We start from the raw sequence: 21,987 nt of genomic DNA, 5'->3' as shown, positions 1-21,987 counted from the left end.
AGGATTCCCTTCATTGATTTTATTTCTTTTTTTTTAATTTTCCCAATACCACCACTGCTTTTTCCTAACTGAAGGAGAACAGAACTCTTAACAACACAGCGAGAATGTTTTGGGAATTATTAAACTAGCCTCACTTTTTTTGCCTTCTGTCTCATTTTCACTGAAACCTCCTCTCTTGGGCCTTGCAACTTTTTTTTTTAAAGAATTATGTATTTTACATATATGGATTTTTGTCTGTAAGTACATCTGCACACCAGAAGAGGGCATCTGATCCCATGGGACTACAGTTGCAGACAGTTGTGCATTGGGAATCGAACTCAGGACCTCTGGAAGAGCTAACAGTGTTCTTAACTGCTGAACCACCTCTCCAGGCCACCCCTCCTCCCTTTAATGGAAGTTACGACCAACTTTAAAATAAGTATGTATTTGTTTAGTTACTAATCAAACCAAATCAGACTTCTGAGGCCAAGGAACAAGATTCTAATTATTGCTCAGTTTGCCAGGGCTCCATGACAAAAGGCCACAGGCTGGGCACCTTAAGTAGCAGTTTTTTCCGCTGCCGGTTCTGGGAAGAGTCTGAGAGTAAGGTGTCAGCCAGGGTTTCCTCTGAAGCCTCTTCTTGGGTTGCAGCTGGCTGTCTTCACATCCTTTGAGCACACACACCAGTCGAGCAGGATTGGTACTTGGGTTAGGGTCTGAACATACAAATGAGGGGAGGGAACAGAGTCCAGCCCATAACTACTTTATGCAATTTTCTAACCCATGGAAAAGCAATGAAAGCGGATGTTCCAAGAACCTGAAAGCCAAAAGTCCAGCACATCATCTGAACACTTCCAGCCAGACCTGGTGGCTTTGTTCTTTCCACACATTTAATCTGAAGAAACTGAGTAACAATTCACAGACTCTCACAGTCTGTGAATTGACTCTCACAGTCATTTCTTCCCCTTCAGACCTCTTTAAACTACGACAAGTCTTCCTCTCATAACACTGATTGAATACATCATGTTGCCCAAAAGTTCACTAAAGATTTAAGCACAATAAGCATAAGGTTCTAGTGTGTTTTTATTGGTTAGAATTGTACACAATTGCATTCCATCATACATGTAATACATGGTAACTTTCAAATGCACAGCTAAAATAACTTACAAAATCTAATACTGAGCACAGAATAGTGCTTTATCAGTAAAAAAAAAAGGAGGGAGATAATTTTGAAAATATTAAATTCAGGTCATTATTTTACAATTTGAAAATCTGAATAATCCAGCTTTGAGATGACTTTCTCATTGTTGAAGTTCGCTCTGTCGATGTGGGATTTGGGACTTCCTCTCTTCTCCAGCCATTCCTGCATGCTCCGCACTTTGGAGATGGGGCCTTGCAACTGTCCTTGCACGGTGCCCCGATCGGTGTTCTGGACCCAGCCTACCAAACCTAGCTTTTTGCCCTCAGCCTAAGCGGGGAGAGAAGAGAAAGAGCGATCTAGTGAGGTTGCAGAGAACAAAGTGAGGCTGCACTCTGTGGCCAGAATCTTGGCCTGGAGTCAAACCACTGAGACTAATTTGACAATGTCCAGAAAAATCAAAGCAGACACCAAGGAGAATCCTGTGACTTTAACATCAAGAGTAGCTACTCGATTCCACTTCCTTTTTCATTCTCCAAAACTCAGCGCTGAATTCCTGACAACTTCCATTATGCAGTAATGAGCACGGTTAGGATTAAAGAGTAAGCCCCGAAAGATGCCTTTAAAATGCTTTCCTAAGGCTGACTCTTCTGGGCTCCTGGCCTTGCAGCTCCTTCATTTCTTTTCTTTTCTTGAGACAGTTTCACTATGTAACATTGGCTGACCTAGATGGAACTTATCAGGTAGTCCCAGCTGGCCTCAATCTTCCAGCCATCCTCCTGCCTCTGCCCTCTGAATGCTGGGATTAGAAGTGTGCACTATCCTGCCCAGCCAAGTAAACTGAAGTGGGAGAGACCCTGAGTGGGTTTTGTGTGTGTGTGGGGGGGGGTGTTTTGTTTTGTTTTTCCGTACAGGGGCTTTACCTAGGGCCTTGTACATGCTACCTAGGCAAGTATAACAGCTCTAAGATATACCCCAACCCTCATTTTCTTGTCTCTTAATCAGCAATCTCCTGGGTGCATTAAACAGAAAAAGCTTGAAGTTACTTGATCCTTCCCTTTGCCTTTAGCCAGGACCACACGTAAATGAATCCAGATGAAGCGATCCTTTGTATCTTTAAAGATCATTACACAGTATTTCACAATTTCCTGGGCAACACAACCGTTGTTTTTACTGCAGAGGTCTCTCTAACCCAACATGTTTACATTGCACCAAAAGCCCACTTTATGTCATATTTGGTAGAGAAGGAAAGCAGCCGAGATTGGGCTCTGACACTAAGGGGTTCACGAGGCCCTGTGGCTATCATGCTTCCATCTGACTTGTTAAGTCATGGGCCTGGCCACTGACGACACTGGCTGCTCTAAGAGACCAAACAGGCAGCCTGGAGAAACCAGGCCATGTCCCTGCTACAGCTCTCTCTGGACCAAGAATTTAAAAAGCCATGCTGTGTTATAGCTTCAGAGCTCACAGCCTCTAATATATGGTCCTATCTGGTTTCTCGTTCCTCCATGTTCTTACTCCTGTAGACTGTCCTATACTAAATCCTAAAATAACTGACAAATTCTAATACTGAAAAGACAGAAGAGTCAGATATTTTCTTTTGTTTGGGGGGTTTTATTGAAGGTTCCATCTGTGGTGGCTATCTCTGTTTTTTAAATATTTTTAATTATGCATATACAGAGAGGGTGCAGTATGTGAACGTGTTGAGTGCTGGTTCCCATGGAGTCTAGAGGAGGGTGGTGCCAGGCTCCTGGAGCTAGAATTAGAGGTGGTTATGAACCACCCTATGTGTGCTCTGGCAACAGAACTTGAGTCCTTTGGAAGAACAGTGAAGGTTGCTGAGCCATCTTACCAGGCTCCTAGGTTACCCTTCTTAACAATACTCCTCTCCATTACAAAAACGTACTTTTAATTTACGTTTACTTATTTATTAGGGTGAGGCGTGCATACCGTAGCACAGTGTGGAGGTCAGAGGACTGCCTGCAGAGGCCTGCCCCTCCTCCACCTCGTGGGTCCTGGGGACTGTTGAACTCAGTCCACCGGGCTTGGGGGCAAGTGCCTTTACCCACTGAGTCACCTTACCAGAAAGCCTGGAAGCCCTGACATGTTGCCTGATCTGATGTACTGTCTGTCTCTCATACTGCTCTCCTACCTCGAGGCATGGCCACAGACCCCCACCGTCACAAGGTTCTCCCAGTAAAGCTCATGTCTAAAAGGAATCTCATGCCAATTCCCTTTCCAATCCTGCTGCTCCTTATCCAAATTTTTTTTTCTGTCTAATAAGTAATCACAAAGTCTTTAAAGCTGAACATGAGGGAGCTGGAGAGGTGGCTCAATGGTTAAGAGCACTGGCTGGTCCTCAAGAAGACCTGGGTACAATTCCCAGCACCCACAAGACAGCTCACAACTGTCCATAACTCAAGTTGCAGGGGATCCGACATTCTCACACAGACATTCATGCAGGTAAAACACCAATACACAAAAAATTTAAAAATTATTTAATTAAAAAAAATAAAGTTTCTGGGTAATGGTGGTGCACGCCTTTAATCCCAGCACTCAGGAGGCAAAGGCAGATGGATCTCTGTGAGTTCAAGGCTGCCTGGTCTACAAAGTGAGTTCCAGGACAGCAATGGTTATTACACAGAGAAACCCTATCACAAAAAATCAAAAATCAATAATAATAATAATAATAATAATAATAATAATAATTAAGAAAAAGAAAACAAATGCTTACAAATCTACAGATAGAAAAAATTCTAAAAGCGAGGCAGTGGTGGAACACGACTTTAATCCCAGCATTCTGAAGACAGAGGCAGGAGGATCTCTTGAGTTTGGGGCCAGCCTGGTCTACACAGCCAATTCCAGGACGGCCGCTAGAGCTATACAGAGAAACTCTGTCTTGGAAAAGAAAAGAAAAGGAAAGGAAAAGAAGAGTCCCCAAACAGCATTTCATTATCAGTATTTGCTTTTCTGTATTCTAAACTGTCTCCAAACTTGGGGTGGAGGTGGGGCAGGTAGAGAAAGATGCCCTGTAATATGTGTTCCCTTTTCCTCAACAACGTAGATCACCACCATTTACGAAATCACAGGAACCTGCCCTGCATAAGCAGTGGTAACGTTAACTCAAACCTCGCTCTGACTTTCAGCATTTGACAGGTGCTTCACAAACGAACACAAAACAGAAAGACGGGTTTGTCAGTGAGTGGAGTAGGAGGTACTGACCACTGACTCCCTCTTCAGAGGCTCAGGTCGGAGTTTTCAGCATCACAGTCCCAGCAACATGACATTTGGAGCAAAGTGCTGAGGACAAATACCTTTTTTTTTCTTCTTCGAGACAGGGTTTCTCCGTAGCTTTGGAGCCTGTCCTGGAACTAGCTCTTGTAGACAAGACTGGCCTCGAACTCACAGAGATCCGCCTGCCTCTGCCTCCCGAGTGCTGGGATTAAAGACCTGTGCCACCACCGCCTGGCCAGATCTGCATCTTACTCGGCAGGGTTGCACATGATTTGGGCAGTCAACAGCCTGATCGCCCTCTGCTGAAGGCAGAAGGGAAATTGAGATTGCCCTTGTGCACTGGTGAGATTAGTGCTAGGGAAACAGAGGAAGAGGCTGCCACGTTTGTTCATTCCCTCAAATACTCCCCATTACTATAAGGGGAATACCAGACTCACCTTTGATGTTAACACCTATATTGGAATGAATAGAGTTTTGTGTTTGTTTTTGTATTTTGAGAGAAGGGTTCTCTATGTAGTCCTTGATGTACTGAACTGAACTTGCTATGTAGATCAGGCTGGCCTCAAACTCACAGAGATCCACCTGCCTCTGCCTCTGAGTGCTGGGATTAAAGGTGTGCGCCACCACGCCTAACCTGTTAAGGTATTTTAATAAGGAAAACTGACATTAGAAAGGGTGGATGCTCTTGTTCTTGTTCAAGGACAAAACGAAAAAGAAACTGAGGTCTTGAGAGGAAGCTGGAGGAGTAAACTTGTGGTGGGTATGATGGTGATTACATAACTTACATCAGTGTGATCAGTTCACCTAATGCCATCTCCACTTTGACAGTAGCTTTCCTATAAAAGTACTTGGCTTGGTTGACAGTACAACAGGATGCTTAGGGGTATTCTCCTTCAGAAGAGTCTAGATGCTGCCTTACCACTGCTTGAAAGAAACCAGTCGGGAGCCGCTTTCATTTGCATCGTGTTTTACAGACTGCAAAACAGTCTCAATCCATCGCTCATCTCCAGCTGCAACTGTCCCCTTGAAGCTACCAAAGAGCCAGCCTCTCCGAATTCCCATTTGTCAGAACAAGGCCTCATTCCATTACCTAGGATTGCGCCCCGACACCTCTTCAAGGCTATAGGACACATACCTGAGTGTACTTGCGGAAAAACACCCTTTGAACCTTCCCAAAAATTTCATAATCCACTGAGACCAAGGTGTTCCCTTCTGCCATGCTCAGACCTGTCAGAAACCAGGAAAGCAGCAAGGTGAGGCACTGTGCCAGGACCCCATTCTAAGAAGATGCTGCACCCATACTCCATCACCCCTGGGACCTCTCCGGAATCTCAGGGTCCCAGAACTGCTGGAGTAAGTGGGTGGGTTGGTGTTAACGCAAGGCCCAGGGGGTCGAGGGCCTCCACCTGTTCACCCCACTACCCACGCAGCCCCGCTGCCGCCATCCGTCCTCTCCCCATGCGGCCCGCAATCCCCTCCACTGACACTTGGATGATCCGAGCGGCGGACACTCAGGTTTCCCGGGCTTCCCCACCAGGCGCCCGAAACGCTCCAGAGACCTCCAGATCAACCGCCCGCGCTAAGATAACCGCCGCTCCCGGAAGTTTAGAGTGTGGCTCCTCCAACGCGGCCTGCACGCCCATCACCAAGGTCCAACCAATCATAGGTAGGTAATCGGCCAAGAGCCCGCCCGAGGGCGGGGCCTCAGGACCGGTAAACCTGGATTTGGATTGATCATGTAAACAGTCAAGCTTTCTGCTCACTGACCAGCCTGTCTGCTCCCTTTTCTATCTCTAAACGTACCTTTTGTCTCATTTCCACGTGGGTATGGAAAGGCTTAGACGAAACACTTAGAATATGTCCACTCATAAACTAAACAGTAACATGACTGCCTACTACGTGCCAAGGGCTGTTGGCATATATCCGTTGACTGTAATAGCACAATCTTCTGCGCTCGAGTAGCTTAGCCATTCTTGAGATGGGAGACAGACAACAAACATTAAGCATCATAAGTAAATCAATAGAATAAGGTTTATACCCATTTTCTGGCCTGTTTTTTTTTCTTCCTTCCAATTCTCTTCCAATTTTGGGTCATGCATAATTTGGACTTGGTAGGAAGGGACAGTAAATGCACAAGATATCACGATGAAGTTATTCTATCTAGGTTCTTGGAAGCTGCCACCCAGAGTCTACCTTACTAAGATTATGCATAAATAAAACAATAAACAAATAATAAAGCACATGCAAGTGATTCATGGCTCCAGAATCTCAACTGAATCTAAAAATCCAGCAAAATAACCAAATTGCATGCATTTACTTTTTCTTTCTTTCTTTCTTTTTTTTTTTCTTTCCTTTTTCGAGACAGGGTTTCTCTGTGGTTTTGGAGCCTGTCCTGGAACTAGCTCTTTTAGACCAGGCTGGTCTCGAACTCACAGAGATCCGCCTGCCTCTGCCTCCCGAGTGCTGGGATTAAAGGCGTGCGCCACCATCGCCCGGCTCATGCATTTACTTTTAGAAAAAGAAAATTACGAAGGGGTTTTTAGGTGGGGACTGCTAAAATGAGAACTGTCGCATATACATTGGAATTCAGCTACCCTTAGGATTAAAAATGTGTATGAAACAAATTGTGTGTGATGTTTATTGCTCCTTTTGTGTTGCTTGTATATATTAGATCATTTCCCAACACCGGGTCCCATTTGTTAATATGTCGGGTTGGCCGACCGGGCAAGAGGAGACAGTTTGCTGGGGTAGCTGTGGAGATCCACCATGGCAGTAGCTCTCCATTACAGAGTCCTGAAGCCTTCCTGCTGGGAGGTGAAGGGGCTGGACTGGACGGTGTCCTTGGCAATATTCGAAAACAACACTAAACAGTGTATCCGACTGATGTCATTTCTCTAAAACTCATTTAAAATAAGTTTCCCTATAGATTCCAAACCCATTAAGCATCATATGGACAGAACACCATATGGTGTACAAAGATGAATGATACATCATCTCTGCCCTCAAAGAGTTCTTTATCGTAGACAAATGTGAGCACAGAATGACAAGATAATGTGCAATGTGGTAATGCATTTCATACACATTCTTGGGAGTTCCTCACGAACCAGCCCTGCATTATAACAAGACAGAAAGCGTTGTGAAGAAGCAGAGATTAATTCTGACTGGAAAGACTGAGAAAGGGCTTGTGGAGAAGACCGCATTTTTCCATAGTTACAGAGTCACAACCAGAAAGTGATGTCGCCAGGATTTAGTTTCAGGCAGCCAGTCCAAAGTCCACTCCCAAAATACGGCCTCCTACCACTCCCCAGCTTGTGGGTAAAGTTGTGCCCATCAGCAAGAAGGTAAAAGTGGTTGTGATGAAGCCGGGAGCACTCTCCGCCATGTGCACGTCAGGACCTCTGGGGAACCTTCTGAATATATATGCCCACATTTTATTCCCATTGCTTCCCACTGCACAGCCATGGTTGAGAGCTCCTGAGATTGCCTCAGGTTGCCTCAGGTTATTAAAGGGAGACAGGACTACAGGGATATTCTACATCTAAAGTGGAAGATAGAAAATGGTTCGAGGCCAGCCTGTTCTACAAGGTGAGTTCCAGGACAGCCAAAGCTACACTGATAAACCGTGTCTCAAAAAAAAAAAAAAACAAATAAAGAAAAAACAGAATAATTATGGAAGAGAAACTATAGATCAAAAGGCAGAATGATTTATTAGTTAGTTAAATTTAATCATTTTACAATGTATACTTGTATCAAAACCTCACATTTTATATTATTTTTTTTTTCTTTTTGGATTTTCGAGTCAGGGCTTCTCTGTAGCTTTTGGTTCCAGTCCTGGAACTAGCTCTTGTAGACCAGGCTGGTCTCGAACTCACAGAGTTCCTCCTGCCTCTGCCTCCCGAGTGCTGGGATTAAAGGCGTGCACCACCACTGCCCAGCCCACATTTTACATTATTATATATATAAGTATGTATATATGATTTGTATATCTTCCTGTTGTTTATGTGTGTATGTGGACACGCATGTGGAGGCCTAAGGACAACCTGAAGTGTCGTTTTCCAGGTACAACTCCTTTTTTTCTTACTGCAGCATCTCTCGCTGCCCTAGAACTTGCTGAGGAGGCTAGACTGACTGGCAGGGAGCCCAGGAGTCACCTGTCTTTGCGTTCTCAGAAGCAGGATTACAAATCTGTGCCACCAATTCTGGCTTTTTAAAATGTGGGTCCTGGCAACTGAGTCAGGTCTTGACTAAGCGATCTCCACAACCACAATGTGTACAAGTTTTAAAAGACCTACTTTGTGAATTTGTGCTGCTTCTTTTCTGTTTGAGACAGAGTTTCTGTGTAAACAGTCCTGGCTGTCCTAGAATTCATTATTTATTTATTTATTTATTTATTTATTTATTATGTATACAATATTCTGTCTGTGTGTATGCCTGCAGGCCAGAAGAGGGCACCAGACCTCATTACAGATGGTTGTGAGCGACCATGTGGTTGCTGGGAATTGAACTCAGGACCTTTGGAAGATCAGGCAATGCTCTTAACCACTGAGCCATCTCTCCAGCCCCTAGAATTCATTTTGTAGACCAGGCTGACCTCAGACTCACAGAGAGCCGCCTGCCTCTGCCTCCCAAGTGCTGGGATTAAAGGCGTGCACCACCACCGCCCGGTTTGTGTTTCATTCTTGAGCAGTAGCTGTGCTAATCTTAGTATCAATTTTTAGTGTACATGATTCCAAAGTACTATATAAACTTTTTAATTTGTAATCTCTCCCTCCTTCCTCCTTCCCTTCCCCACTCTTTTGTTGCTTGGGAATGGAATCTAGGTCCTGTGCATTCTAAGTATACCTTCTACAACTGATTGTAAGCCCAAGCCCTGTTAATATCTCAAGAAAGCTAGGAAAGAAGGTTTTAGAATCCTCATTTAGAAAACAACAAGGACAGATTTGGGACGCAGGTGCTGATGGTGAAGAGGGTAAAGCCATCCATCCCACAAGAAACACAGGCAGAGCATGAGAGGATACAGCTTATTATGAGAAAAAACTGCAGCTGTAAATGCAGTAGAATTTGTAGGTCAATTGGAAGAGATGGCTAGAAAGAGCTAGGAAGATGATGTATGCTTTGAGGGGGAGAGGACATGAAATAGAGAAACAGCAGACAGAGAATATGGAGATCACCAGTGTTCGGTCCCACAGATTGGGGCTCCTGGGAAGCTGTCATGAGAAGGTGACAGGTGAGTAGTTAGAAATTTATAACTGAGAAGACTATCGCTAAGCAGGGGATGTTTTTACAAAAACATTTATTTTTATTTCATTTGCATTGGTGTTTTTTTCTGCGTATATGACTGTATGAGGGTGTTGGATCCACAGACAGTTGTGAACTACTATGTAGGTGCTGGGAATTGAATCCAGGTCCTTTGGAAGAGCCGCCAGTGCTCTTAACCACCGAACCATCTCCCCAGCTCCCCAAGGAATATGTTAAAATAAACATAGACAAAATTCCAGATTTCAGCATCTGGGTAGAGATAAGGAAGAGAATGCCTCTAACTGCATATACAAGGAAGAACATCCAAACTTAGGAGGCCAATAAGGGGAAAAGTATAAATGCCTGAAACCTTAATAGAAGTAGATGGAGCAAGGCTGAGAAAAAAGAGAGCAAGAGGACACAGGAGTAGTGAGGATAGCATGAACAATAAAACAGAGACAGAGAGTGGGGTTCAACCTGAAGATCAGAAAAGCAAAGCAGCCAGCCAGGAGAGAGCTTTTATCTCTAAGAAATCCTCAGACTAAAGAGAAAGAGTTCCTGTCTCATCCTGGTTTATGTTCCTCTCTAGTGCCAGGGTTAAAGGTGTGAGCCACCACTATCAGAATCTATTTCTGAATCGGTCTTGTGTAGTCCAGGTCGGCCTTGAACTCACGGGGATCCATCTGCTTCTGTCTTCCAAATCCTGGGATTAAAGGTGTGGGCCACCACAGCCTGTCTTCTAATGGTTTAGTTTTACCTTCTGGTCTTCAGGCGGCTTTATTTAGAAGACATAAATGAAATCTCACTATAGGGAATTGAGGTTTTTTTTTTTTTTTTTTTTTTTTTTTTGCTTTTTCGAGACAGGGTTTCTCTGTGGCTTTGGAGCGGGAATTGAGTTTTAAGGCAATGAATGATCAACACCGTCCAGCGAATAGGCTGCAGAAATAGAAGCTTGCCTTCTTGCCTTTACTCGTGGGAAGGACTCTGTTATGGTTTTGGTCCCTTTAAGAGACAAGCCACACCCATTCCCCTCCCCATCCGCTGAGGCAGGCTGATCTTCAGCTTCCTGCCTGAGCTCGTTCTCTTTTCCAACTTCCTCTCAGAGAAGCAGCTTCGTTTCTGCCTCTCTCCCCACTTCTCTGCTTCCCCCTTCTCTCTCTTTCTCCTCCTCCTCTTCCTCCTCCTCCTTCTTCTTCTCTCTCTCTCTCCCTCTTTCCCCCTTCACCCCTCCTCCTCCATAACCCCCTGAATAAGCATTCAACCTCACCCTGCATGTCGTGTCTCTCCATGTTTCTGTCTTCTGCCTGCCTGCCATGTGTCTCCCTGCCTGGAACTAGCCATTGCTCAGGGACCAGTAGCCTACTCTGCCTGGGGCCTACTGCCTGCTGCCACATGGCCCACCACCACTGCTCTGAGACCAGCAGCCGTCTCTGCCTGGGACTGGCTGCTCCCAGGGCCTACTGTCTGCCTCCACATGGCCCACCGCCACCGTTCAGGCCACCACTCTGGGACCGGCAGCCTTTTCTGCCTGGGACTGGCTGCTCCCAGAGACTGCTGCCTGCCACCACATGGCCTGCTGCCACCATTTGGGACCTACAGCATTTCTGCTGCCTACTGCTGCGGGGATCTTGCTGCATTTTTAAAAAAGAACAACAGACATGAATAACTGTGCAGTTAACAGGTGAGCAGAAGTCAGACTGCAGGGGCCTGGACAAGGAGGAGGGATAAGGAAAAGTGTGTGTGTGTGTGCGCGCGCGCGCGCAGGCCTATATCCCAGCCTGGGGGAATCTGAGGCAAGCTGATTACAAAGGCAGGAGGGCCAGGGGGCTGGACAGGGAGCCTGTCTCAAAACAAACACAAACAAAACAAAACAGAAGAAGAAGAGAAACAAGTAGGAAGGGAGTCCAGCGAAGTGAAACTTTTTTGCACGAAGAAGTCATGCATATTTTAAAACCAGAGATTAACACGGAGGGTCCTGAAAGTAGTTAAAAGGGATGGATGCATAGGGAAAAGCCATAGAAGAAGACTTTAAGCAGGGAGAAGCTGAAATTTCCCTGGGCCCGAGTCACTGGGAAAAGTCTGCAGTGTGGAGAGGCAAAAGGGACAACTGGGAATGAAAACAACGACCGACAATCTGCCCTAGAGAGCCCACCAAGGAATTTCTATGTAGCACAGAAAAGCTGACATCTGATATTTTGAAGGATTAACGGGACTGCTGTCCACTTTATTTCCCACGTGCACGAATCTTCTGCTTAGTTACAGGAAAAAACCGAGCTGTCTGTTCCAAAAAGCTTATCCAAATGAACTGAAGCACGAAGAAGACAAATAAACCCTCTTCTGATGTCGAAAAGTTACAGGGGATCATTTACTGTTGAAATCAAGCTACGCTCATTATTGGCGATCTGGTACTTAACTTTATTATCATTACATTTGGCTGAGTCATTCCGGGGCCCAAAGTAGAAACGGTCAGATTTACCTCATAAGAGTAAAACATTATAATAGTATCATAATTAGATTGGCCTTAGAAACTACCCTGGGACGATAACACGTAACAAAATAAAAGTAAATCTGATCGCAAGCGCCAAAGCATTGCAAGGGGAGAACAGCCCAGGAGCATATAGCCTGGAGCTTTGCAGCCCTACCTGGGGCCTGGGAGTAGCAGCCAAGTGCGCTCAGAAGGGCAATCAGCAGTCCCACTCCCGCTAGCCGGGCGAATCCCCGAATCTTGTGGCAGGGTGACTCTGCAGCCCATCTAGGGGCTCCACCCTTCTCCCTAAGGTCTGGGAGCATCGTTCTCAAGGAATGCAAGTTCTTTGATGTAGCCCCTGAAAAGCCTCTTCTCCCCTCGCCCCAAGGGCAGCGCTGATCTGAGCTGCAGAGTTGGCTGCACCCTGCGTCAAGTGACCCGCCGGCACTCTTACCCCACCTTCCTCCACCCCAAACCCATCTTCGGGGTAGCGCCGGATCGCTTGTGGACTGCGCCTGCGCTTGTCTGGGATTGGAAGGTCGCAACCAGAGGCGGCGCTCTGGTCTCCAGGCAACGGGAATAACAGAGGTGGACAAGAGCGCCTGCGCGAACGGCAGTTGGGTTTAGTCAGGTGTGGAAAAAGTGGATCTTGGGGATTTTTCCCTCAGCAGGAGTGGCCCCCAAGCGCCTCAGGTATGCGAAAAGGAGGAGAGACACGGAATCGTTACCACCACCTCCCAAGGGACCGGAGAGTGAGAGTTTGTCTCTAGAGGCCGAATCCCAGCGAGGGTTACCATTTGACCCTCTGGGACAGAGCATAACTTTCAAGTTCCGGATCTAAAGTGGACTGGAGCGCTGAGGAGTCACGCCCCGCGCTCCTATACACTGGTGCCTGGTGCGGTTTGGGCCATAGAGCATCTTTGGATGAGGGTTTGACAGCCAAGCACCTGCTTCAAGCCGGGGCGCCCGGTGCTCTTTGTAGTTCCTAGCAGGGGGAAAGCCCAGGGAGAGAGCTCGGTGCCAGGCCCCGTCGCCAGGTCACTGTTCTCACCCTGTAAAAATGTGGGGCTGGACTCGGAGCAGACTGCAGTTTACAAGAACCGGGGCTAGTAAGAGCAGGTTGCCTGGTTTTTGTTTTGGTTTTTTGTTTTGTTTTGTTTTGGTCACAGATGACCTTTGATCTAAGGCTCTTTCCACCCATTTCACAATAGTGTACGGCAGATCGGACACGGGTGTGGAGGAAAGCCAGCGGCAGAACACCTGTGTCCCGTTCATGGTTTGGTCCTCGGGGATCCCGTTCATGGTTTGGTCCTCGGGGATTAACAATGTCTGGCACATAATCGTCACTCACTAAATAAATGCTTACTGAAGTAAGGTCCTGGCCGATTCCGCACGACGTTTAAAGGGAATGTGGGCAGGGCAAATGTACGAACAGTTTACTCTAGCAGCCTAGCAGCGGGGAGTGAAGCTCAGACTAATTCTTCCCACGTATCTGTTTTAAATCTTCCCCTAGGCTTTGGTCCAGGCCCTGAATGGCTGGTCTCCAGTTGGCTCCACATCTGCCTGTGGGCGTTATGTTCCCACATAATAAAACAGAAGCGCCAGGGCTCCACTCAGCAAAGCGGGACCCTTATGAACAAGGTGACTCTTCCCAGCGGTCCTCGATGGGACACTTGAGGAACAATTTCCAGCAGAAGTTTTGGAACAATACAGAGCCTGAGCCGGAGGAGGGTGTCTCCACTCACCCCAAAGGGAACATGTGCACAAAAGCCCGGAGGCACTCGTGTCCCCAGAGTGCCAGGATCAGCCAGCAGAGCTCAGCAAGCAATCCCCAGGGCCAAGGAAAGGGCTCATTTTCCTTGTCAAACCCTCAACCCCGGTATCCCAAAGCAAATGACCAAGACTTCATTCCCTTGAGGAAGAAACGAGTTGGAGTAGATCGAGCATACCCACTGAAACCCATGGCCCACCGGAAGTCTCATAGTACAGGTGAGGTAGGCACCGATGGGGACCAGAATGCCTATCCAAGACTCCCTAACTCGAGCGAGCTTTCAGACAGCAACTTTGGTTTGAGAAGCTGGTTGAATTCGTCTCTTTTTGCCTCTGTGCAGGCAGAGAAGGTCATGGCGGACCTCCATAGGACCGAGTGGACACAGATCCGAAGACTAGAAGCGGCAGGTGAGACGCTAGAGATGGAAATCCGCAGAAAAGAGAGCCTCCTGAGAGAGAAGCTGAAGAAGACAGAGGAGGGTCTCCGAAGGATTCAGAAGGAAAAGAAAGGGGCCCAGGAGCATGAAGACAGAGAGCTACTAAGAACGACCCTATCTGCAGGGAGAGTTAGGGACCGTAACAGCAACGCCACACAGACACCCAGTTTATCTCCCGAGTTCAGTTCCGAGGAATTCAGTAGAGATAGGGAAGAGGGTCAACCTTGTGAATGGGCTCAGAAAACCTCTAGCCCACTCCAGTTCTCTGATTATGAAATCCAGAGGCTCAAAAGGGAGAGGTTGATGGCAAGTAACAACAAAGTCCGAGACTCAGGGCCTCCCGCAGACGAATTCCTGAAACCTTCAGAAGAGCTGGGCAGCACATTGCAGGCATCAAGCCCGTTGGCATCACCAGGCTCCTTGGGGTCCGGTTCCTCCACAGAAGAGCCAGAGCTGAGCAAGTGCAGCCACTGTGGACGCTCGTTTCTTTCTCTCAGGCTGCAGAGACACTCCACCGTCTGTGGGAAGATGCAAGGATCCAAGAGGAAAGTGTTCGACTCCTCCAGGGCCCGGGCTAAGGGCACAGAGCTAGAGCAGTACTTGAACTGGAAGGGGCCAGCCACCGCCGCCAAGGTAATAAGAGCCTCCTAGGTTTGACTCTGTATGAGGGTGCGTGTAATGGACTGCTGCGTCCTCGCTAGTTCCCGTTGGGAACTGGGACAGTGGAGAGTGGAGGGGAGAATCACAACTTCCCTTTGCTAGTCTCTGTGATCAGAGCTTTCTCTACAAGCCTCACAATTCTGTAAGAATCTTATTGTCTATCATTGTATCCATTCAAAATTCAAGGCTCAGACATCTAAACACGCACACACACACACACACACACACACACACAAGGCTCAGACATCTAAACACATACACATCAGACCTACCCCCTCAACACACACACACACACACACACACACACAAAGCTTGGACAGTTTAAGTAGATTTTTTATCTTTTAGTGTTAGCCTCAGGGACCTGTAATACTAGATAAACAGTCTATTGCTGATCAATAGCCCCTGCTCTTGATCTTATTAGATTTAAATCTTGCTAGAATTGACTCCAAAATCTAGATTTTAAAATATAATGTCCTTTTGATTATTGTAAAAATGAATTCATATTTGCTGCAGGGAAAAAAAACTCATAAAAACAAAATTTTAAAAACTTGCAATTTGAGTTAAAACGAACATGACATTTTTCTGACTTATGAGAATTCCTTGCTTTCTCTCATTTGTCACCATGCTCAGTTGTACCTACTTTAAAAGTGAGCTCAGTTTTGATGTATTCTTAGTAAATTCCAGAAACACATGTAAGTTTGGATCCTCCTCTCCAGTTAGGGTATTAACACCACAGGGATAAAGTACTTGTTTGAGGACTCTTTTTCTTTTTCTTTTCTAGCTAGCTCTCCAAAACATCCCTCACTTTAGAAAAACCCGAATGGGGACCGTTAGGGAGGGATTCACGACATCTGACTGATACGGCTTAGGACTTCGTGGGCTGACTTAGACCCACCTGGAGACCATTACCCCATAGCCAGTCTTTGAGAGTATGCCATTTGGTCTGTAAAATAAGCTTCTCCAGAGTGTTTATTGTAGAAAATCATATTCAGTCTGTGATTTCTGTGGGGTCATGAGTTTAAAAAAATATTAAAAGAATAAGATGAACAGGGTTGGGAAAAACCCACATTAGAGCCTGGCGGTGGTGGCGCACGCCTTTAATCCCAGCACTCAGGAGGTAGAGGCAGGCAGGTCTCTGTGAGTTTGAGGCCAGCCTAGTCTACAAAAGCTAGTTCCAGGACAGACTCCAAAGCTACAGAGAAACCTTGTCTCAAAAAAACAAAAACAAAAACAAAAAACAAAAAACCAAAACAAAACAAAAACAAAAACCCATGTTAGGTGATCTCAAAGGCCCCCATGTAACAGTATGGGGAAAAAATAGAACATATTTTGGTTTCATGTCTTCCCAAAGCATGTGAGCCCGCATGGGCTCTCCCTCTTCTCCCTCCCCCTCCTTGCAGGCTGGCCTAGAACTCACTATGTAGACCAGGCTGGCCTCAAACTCACCTGTCTGTTTTCCAAGTGCTGGGATTAGAGATGTGGGTCACTGCATCCAGTTCCCAGTTCTCTCTTTTCAGGACTTTCCAGTTTAAATGTCCTCTCACTGGAGCCTTTAAAGACACCCACTGGTGTGATGGATGTTCGAAGAAAACTTAATAATTATAGTGTTTTCGCTCAGTACAATTTGAGAGATCGCCACAAGAATGTCTCCCGCATGTTTAGAGATAATGTTCCTAAAATCCAGCTTCCAACAAGAAGTCAGCATTTTGCAGACTGTGGGAGTTGGTTCTCTTTTTTCCCCCACATGGGTTTTGGGGGTTTGATGACAGGCGCCCTCACCCACTGCGACATCTTGCTGGACCCACCTTTATTTTAAATAGGTAAGTATACACATCTGAGACACCGTGTGATTAAATGATCTATGACGCACTCTTACTTCGTCCTTTTCAGGTTCCTTCTTGAGTCTCAGTTGTGTAATATGTCTTCTGGCATGCGTTTCCAGGATTCTAAATAATACACTTATTTTCTTGATTTGCCAACCCTCCGTGTCCTCTGATGGCTGCTCATCCTCACAGACGAAGCTCTGTCTCAGTCCCTCTCCCCCTTTCCTTCTCCACTATTTCCCCTTTCCACTCTAGTTGGCCGTGGTTCTGATTTAAAACAGTGGGACTTTACACGACCATTATACCATCTCCTTCACTGATATTGGAGCAAATTCCGCTCCTGCCCACGTGAACTTGGGGTTAATACTGACTAACTTTCCTTCAATCACTCTGTACTTACAATTACAATTAGTCTGTACTTAAAACCTTCCCTAACTAACCTTCTGGATGCTAGGAATTTGTTACTGTCTTTTTCTAAGTGTCCAGATACCTTTTTACGACAAATCAGTTTGAGGTGCCCCCACCCCATTCTGGAAACTCCTCCTGCTCTATCTGATCTGGCCATTCTTTGGCTTTGGAACTTCCCTCTGCTTCTCCTGTGTTGGTCCTGTCTTTTTCTTGTTTCCCTGTTCATTGTTTTGCTGAAATTTACCAAGAGATACACATAGATGGTATATTCTTATTCATGGACTTAAAGAAAATATCTACATAAACGCTTCCTATTTGATGATTTGACTGGGTATATCAGAACTTCGTTTTGGAGACATTGCCTCACTCTGTAACCCTAGCTGGCCTGAAGCTCAGAGATCAGCCTGCCTCTGCCTCCATGCCTGGCCCTTTATTAGAACTCTGTTTTTTTTGTCAAAAAACAAATTTAATAAAAGCTATAAAAATAGAAAAGAGACATTTCATGATCCCTCACTTTATTACAGAACTTTAAAGACGGTATTTCTTTGTCGCTTTGATTACCTAGTGTTTATTGTTGAGAACTCTTAATTTTTTGATTCCTGCTTCATTTTATGAAACCTATTTTGTTTCATTTTCCAAAGCCAACAGGGTTTTCTTTAAAATTTTAAGATTTTATAGTGTTTGCTTCAGAGCTTTGATAAGTCATTTCAGTTTCAAGACTTGTGATCTTTGAGTCTACAAGTACTAATTATATTATTTAATAGCTTCCTCTCGTACTTTCTGTCCTTATTGGAACAAGTTTGCTCACATGTCAAACTTCCCGAGCTGATTTTCCGATCATATCTACTGTCCATCTGCTTCTCTTTTTTCCATTCTGAGTGTTTTTCTTTATTATTTTGTCATGCTTCTATTTGAGTTTTGACTATCAGGCTTTCAATTTATAGTTATTGTTATTTTATTTCTCTGGTTGTTCATCTTTCATAATACACTCCTTTTATGGACAAAATCTTTCTTTTAAAAATATTTATTTTGTTTTATATATATGGGTGTTTTGCTTGTGCATATGGCTGCACCATGTGTATGCATTGCCAAAGGAGGCCAAAGAAGGCATGGTATTCACGTGGGACCTGGGAATCAAACCTGGGTCCTCTGCAAGAACAGTCAGTGCTGTTAACTGCTGAGCTATCTCTATACTCTGGACACAATATCTTTTAATACTTCATTGATACCATATTTTCCTGTGAAGATATTTCTGTGTGTGTGCGTTTGTGTGTGTGTTTCAGTTTCCCGAGTTTTTGTTCTTGTGCTTTGCGGACCTTTTCTCTTTAGTTAAACACTCATCAAGGACCTCACAATCCTTGCCTGTTCATTTGGTGGTTTTGTTTTTGATTTTCATTTGAGAACAGCGTCTCATCATTTGGTCCTGGTGACTTTGAGTTCACAGAGATCCTCCTGTCTCTGCCTCCTGAGTGCTGGGATTAAAAGTGTGCACACCCTGCTGTTCATTTAAGCTTAGTGGATTTATTCACTAAAGGACTTCATAGTTATCAGTGAGCCCTGTAATGGTGACCCCCAAAGCCAGTGTTGGAAGGTTCATTTCTGGCTACTGGGTGGATCCGTAGAACTACTGTCCTCCCAAGAGGATGCTAGTTACTGGTGCTCTGGGAGCTGCTCTTAAAGCAGTTCGACAGTTCCGTGGCTGCTGGGTGCTCTTGCTTAGGCTTCCCCACCACCAGCGCTGAAAGGAACCCTGTTCCTTATCCTGGCTGGATTTTCTGCACTGAAACCTATCTAGGAGTTGGAGAGCTGTCTCAGCAGTTAACGATGCTTACTGCTTTTCCAGAGGACCTGAGTTCAATTTCCAACCCCCACGTCTGGTGGTGGCTCACAACCACCTGTAACTCCAAGAAATCTAACACCCTCTCCAGACCTTCATTCATGGGCATTTATACACATATGGTACACACACAGAGAAAGACACAAATCAGAGATTTTAAAAAATCTTTAAGGGCTGGAAAGATGGCTCAGTGGTTAAGAACACCAATTGCTCTTCCAAAGGACCCAGGTTCAAGTCCCATTACCGACATGACAACTCACAACTGTCTATAACTCCAGTTCCAGGGGATCTAATGCTCTCATGCAGGCAAAACACCAATGCAAATAAAATAAAAAAACAAGCAAATAAATCTTTAAAACCTATCTAATTCAGTTTTTCCAGAGAACAAGTCTCTCTTCTCCCGGGAGGATAGCAGGGGTGCTGGGCACATGGGTACACAGGGTAGGAGAGGAGTTCTAAGTTCAGCTTGTTTTCTTCCCCACACCTTCCTACTTTCTACCTGAGCCAGCTCCCTCAGGGGACCTGGCAGAAAGATGCCTGGCCTGCAGGTAGGACCACTCCTTGGAGGCTCTTGGGCTGGGCCTCAGTGCTGGCAGGTCAGTCATCACTCTTCCTCCTTTGTGGTTCTTTGATGTTGAGGACCTTTTCACACCCTTATTGCTGTCAGGGAGCCCGAGAGAGGAGAGATCCAAGGCAGCTGGAGGCTCACTGTCCCTTTCCTGTTACAGACGGAGCCTCCCCGGAAGAGCACCTGGAGACAGAAGCACGAGTCTTTTATCCGCACCCTCCGTCATGCTCGGCAGGTCCAGCAGGTCATTGCCAGAGGTGGGAATCCCTCAGACTTGCCCCCCATCCTGCCTGCGGAAAACCCAGACTATGTCCAGTGTCCCCACTGCAGTCGCCACTTTGCTCCCAAGGTGGCTGAACGCCACATACCCAAGTGTAAGACCATCAAGAACCGCCCCCCACCCCCGAGGAGGCACGACAGCTGAGCAGACAATGGCAGACCCGCCTTGCTTAGTTGAGGAGGCTGAGCTTCCCTTCAGCAGTAAACCAGAGCGTGAGTGGCAGAAAGCAGGGAGAAGCGGTACCTTTGCAGAACTCAGGCCCCACCTGCTGAGCCAAACCACCCCGGAGGAGAGCTCGCTACCTGGCAGGAGGCGGGTGGAAGCTCAGTTTCTCACTGGATCATAACCCTGGCTGTGTGTTTATGTTCTTGCCTGCAGGACTGGGGCGGGTGTGTGTGAGAGAGAGGACACTGGGTAGTGAGGCCGCATTAAAGCGCTCTTCTCCTGAGCCCGACCATGGTTTGTGCTGAAGTGCCTGCATTCAGTTGTGTTTTCTGACCATGGCACGTGTCCAGGGTTTCTGTTAGCCCTTCTTGCTTTTCAAAGTAGGGATAATAAAGAGGAGTGAGGTCAGAGGGTCATTGCCATACAGATGGTAACTCTTATAAAAGATAGAAGTTTGTGCCGTCAGGCATTATTGATGGAAATCTATCCTTGGCCTCCATGGCCCATGGTTCTGGCTGCTAGCCAACAAAAGTATGTAACATTAGGGGACCAGTGTATCCTTAACCTTCCCCGTGGTGTGCTGTATAATGAAACATCTTTTTGCACTTTACAGGGTAAGGATGAATAGAAAACAATTTTACTTCTCTGTACTTGTTCTTTTTAAACGCATCTCATATGTTAAAGAAAGAAGCCCCTAGGACCCTTTCAAACAATACTGCCTGGGTACCTTGAGACAGCAGAGCCAGTCTAAGCAAGCATAGACAATGTTCATTTTCATGGCCCTGTGATCGGAGCGTAGTCAGACTTCTATTTTAAACACTGAAAGGGATCAGGTCTTCTTAACAGTGAGAACACTGCTCACTTCAAGTTAGACCTTCAACTAGGGGGTTTGGGGAGCTTAGAAAGATGGGCGCTGAAGCTCTTACAAATGCTGGATATTTAGCCTGACATGCCCCCAACCCTGGCAAGTTTATTGAGGAGTACACAGTTCCTTACATCAGGTTAAAGGGAACAGATAAGCAGCCATGGCTAAAGAAGTCACAATGTTGTATCCCCATGGATGTTCACAATTTTTAAAAATTATGAGTGTTTTGACTGCACACCGGTACCTGCAGAAGTCAGAAGTGCTGGATCCCCTGGATCTGGAGTTACAGATGGTTGTGAGCCACCACGTATGTGCTAGGAACCCAGGTTCTTTGTTTCTTTGTTTTGACACAAGGTTTCTTGTGTAGCTTGGTGATCCTGAAACTCACCCTAAAGACCAGACTGGCCTTGAACTGACAGAGATCCACCACCTCTGCCTCCTGAGTGCTGGGACTAAAGGTTCTTAACCTCAGAACCATCTCTCCAGCCCCGCCCCCCCCCCCAGATGCTTTATTGTTCATATGATTTTGTTTTTTCGAGACAAGGTTTCTCTGTGTAGCCCTAGCTGTCCTGGAACTAGCTCTTATAGACCAGGCTACATGGAGGACTCACAGAGATCCGCCTGCTTCTGCCTCCCAAGTGCAGGGATTAAAGGCGTGCATCACCTTGCCCGGCCCCAGATACTTTGTCATGAAGCATTCAAAAAATATATCTTTTAAAAACCTGGTATAGGAGCATGTCTTGACACACTGGAGGCTGTAGAAACACGGGGCCGTAACCTACACAGGACACACTGGAAGGGGTTCACAATCTGCCACTCCTTCAGTTGGGAATGATAGCAAGTAAAGCCAGATTCTCTTCCTTCATCTGCTGGGCCTCTTAGACATATGGATTTGGGATCCCACAATGTTATTAGGGTCACAGTTTAGAGCCCTCAAGGGGAAACAACTGTGTGTAGGTCTTACTATAGACACAGCAGTTATTCATTCTTGAGTTGCCAAAGAAAGAAAACAAGAGCCCTTGTCTTTGTGTTCCCTTTGACCTCAGCTTTTGCCAGTCTTTTGAATTCAGCTTGCTCTGGGGAGGTCAGAGCTGTTTTACAACCTCGAGTCTCTTCCT

General features: G+C 46.0%; 2 protein-coding genes across 5 annotated transcripts; one reads left to right on the top strand and one right to left on the bottom strand.

Annotated features, from left to right (window-relative positions):
* Positions 1 to 1,050: 1,050 nt before the first annotated feature.
* Acyp1 (acylphosphatase 1) lies at positions 1,051 to 12,402 on the bottom strand. Of its 2 annotated transcripts, none has more exons than XM_041658821.1 (3): positions 12,232 to 12,402; positions 5,487 to 5,578; positions 1,051 to 1,447 (listed from the first exon to the last, which is right to left on the bottom strand). In XM_041658821.1, the coding sequence occupies exons 1-3, from the start codon at positions 12,377 to 12,379 to the stop codon at positions 1,232 to 1,234; spliced, it is 456 nt and encodes a 151-aa protein (XP_041514755.1). In that variant the 5' UTR covers positions 12,380 to 12,402; the 3' UTR covers positions 1,051 to 1,231. The 2 variants fall into 2 exon arrangements, with proteins under 2 accessions (XP_041514755.1, XP_041514756.1); XM_041658822.1 differs by lacking the exon at positions 12,232 to 12,402 and adding an exon at positions 5,837 to 5,968.
* Zc2hc1c (zinc finger C2HC-type containing 1C) lies at positions 11,035 to 21,351 on the top strand. 3 transcript variants are annotated; one of them, XM_041658820.1, is made up of 4 exons: positions 12,621 to 12,749; positions 13,570 to 14,050; positions 14,168 to 14,896; positions 19,720 to 21,351. In XM_041658820.1, exons 2-4 carry the CDS (start codon positions 13,589 to 13,591, stop codon positions 19,981 to 19,983), a joined length of 1,455 nt encoding a protein of 484 aa, XP_041514754.1. In that variant the 5' UTR covers positions 12,621 to 12,749; positions 13,570 to 13,588; the 3' UTR covers positions 19,984 to 21,351. The 3 variants fall into 3 exon arrangements, with proteins under 3 accessions (XP_041514753.1, XP_041514754.1, XP_041514752.1); XM_041658819.1 differs by lacking the exon at positions 12,621 to 12,749 and adding an exon at positions 11,035 to 11,270 and having other exon boundaries at positions 13,570 to 14,896; XM_041658818.1 differs by having other exon boundaries at positions 13,570 to 14,896.
* Positions 21,352 to 21,987: the final 636 nt, after the last annotated feature.

The sequence above is a fragment of the Microtus oregoni genome, unplaced genomic scaffold (genome assembly GCF_018167655.1).
Source record: "Microtus oregoni isolate MIOR12 unplaced genomic scaffold, Mior012 000009F_ref0000495, whole genome shotgun sequence".
Lineage (NCBI taxonomy): Eukaryota > Metazoa > Chordata > Mammalia > Rodentia > Cricetidae > Microtus > Microtus oregoni.
The sequence above is the reverse complement of the archived record's forward strand: the minus strand, read 5'-3'. Positions and strand labels throughout refer to the sequence as shown.

Coding starts and splice junctions, on each gene's coding strand:
- Zc2hc1c (XM_041658819.1), top strand. CDS start 13,589: ATGGCTGGTCTCCAGTTGGCTCCACATCTGCCTGTGGGCGTTATGTTC. Junction 14,897..19,719: donor GGCCAGCCACCGCCGCCAAG/GTAATAAGAGCC, acceptor TTCCTGTTACAG/ACGGAGCCTCCCCGGAAGAG.
- Acyp1 (XM_041658821.1), bottom strand. CDS start 12,379: ATGCTCCCAGACCTTAGGGAGAAGGGTGGAGCCCCTAGATGGGCTGCA. Junction 5,579..12,231: donor CTGCTACTCCCAGGCCCCAG/GTAGGGCTGCAA, acceptor GGTTTCTGACAG/GTCTGAGCATGGCAGAAGGG. Junction 1,448..5,486: donor TTTTCCGCAAGTACACTCAG/GTATGTGTCCTA, acceptor CTCCCCGCTTAG/GCTGAGGGCAAAAAGCTAGG.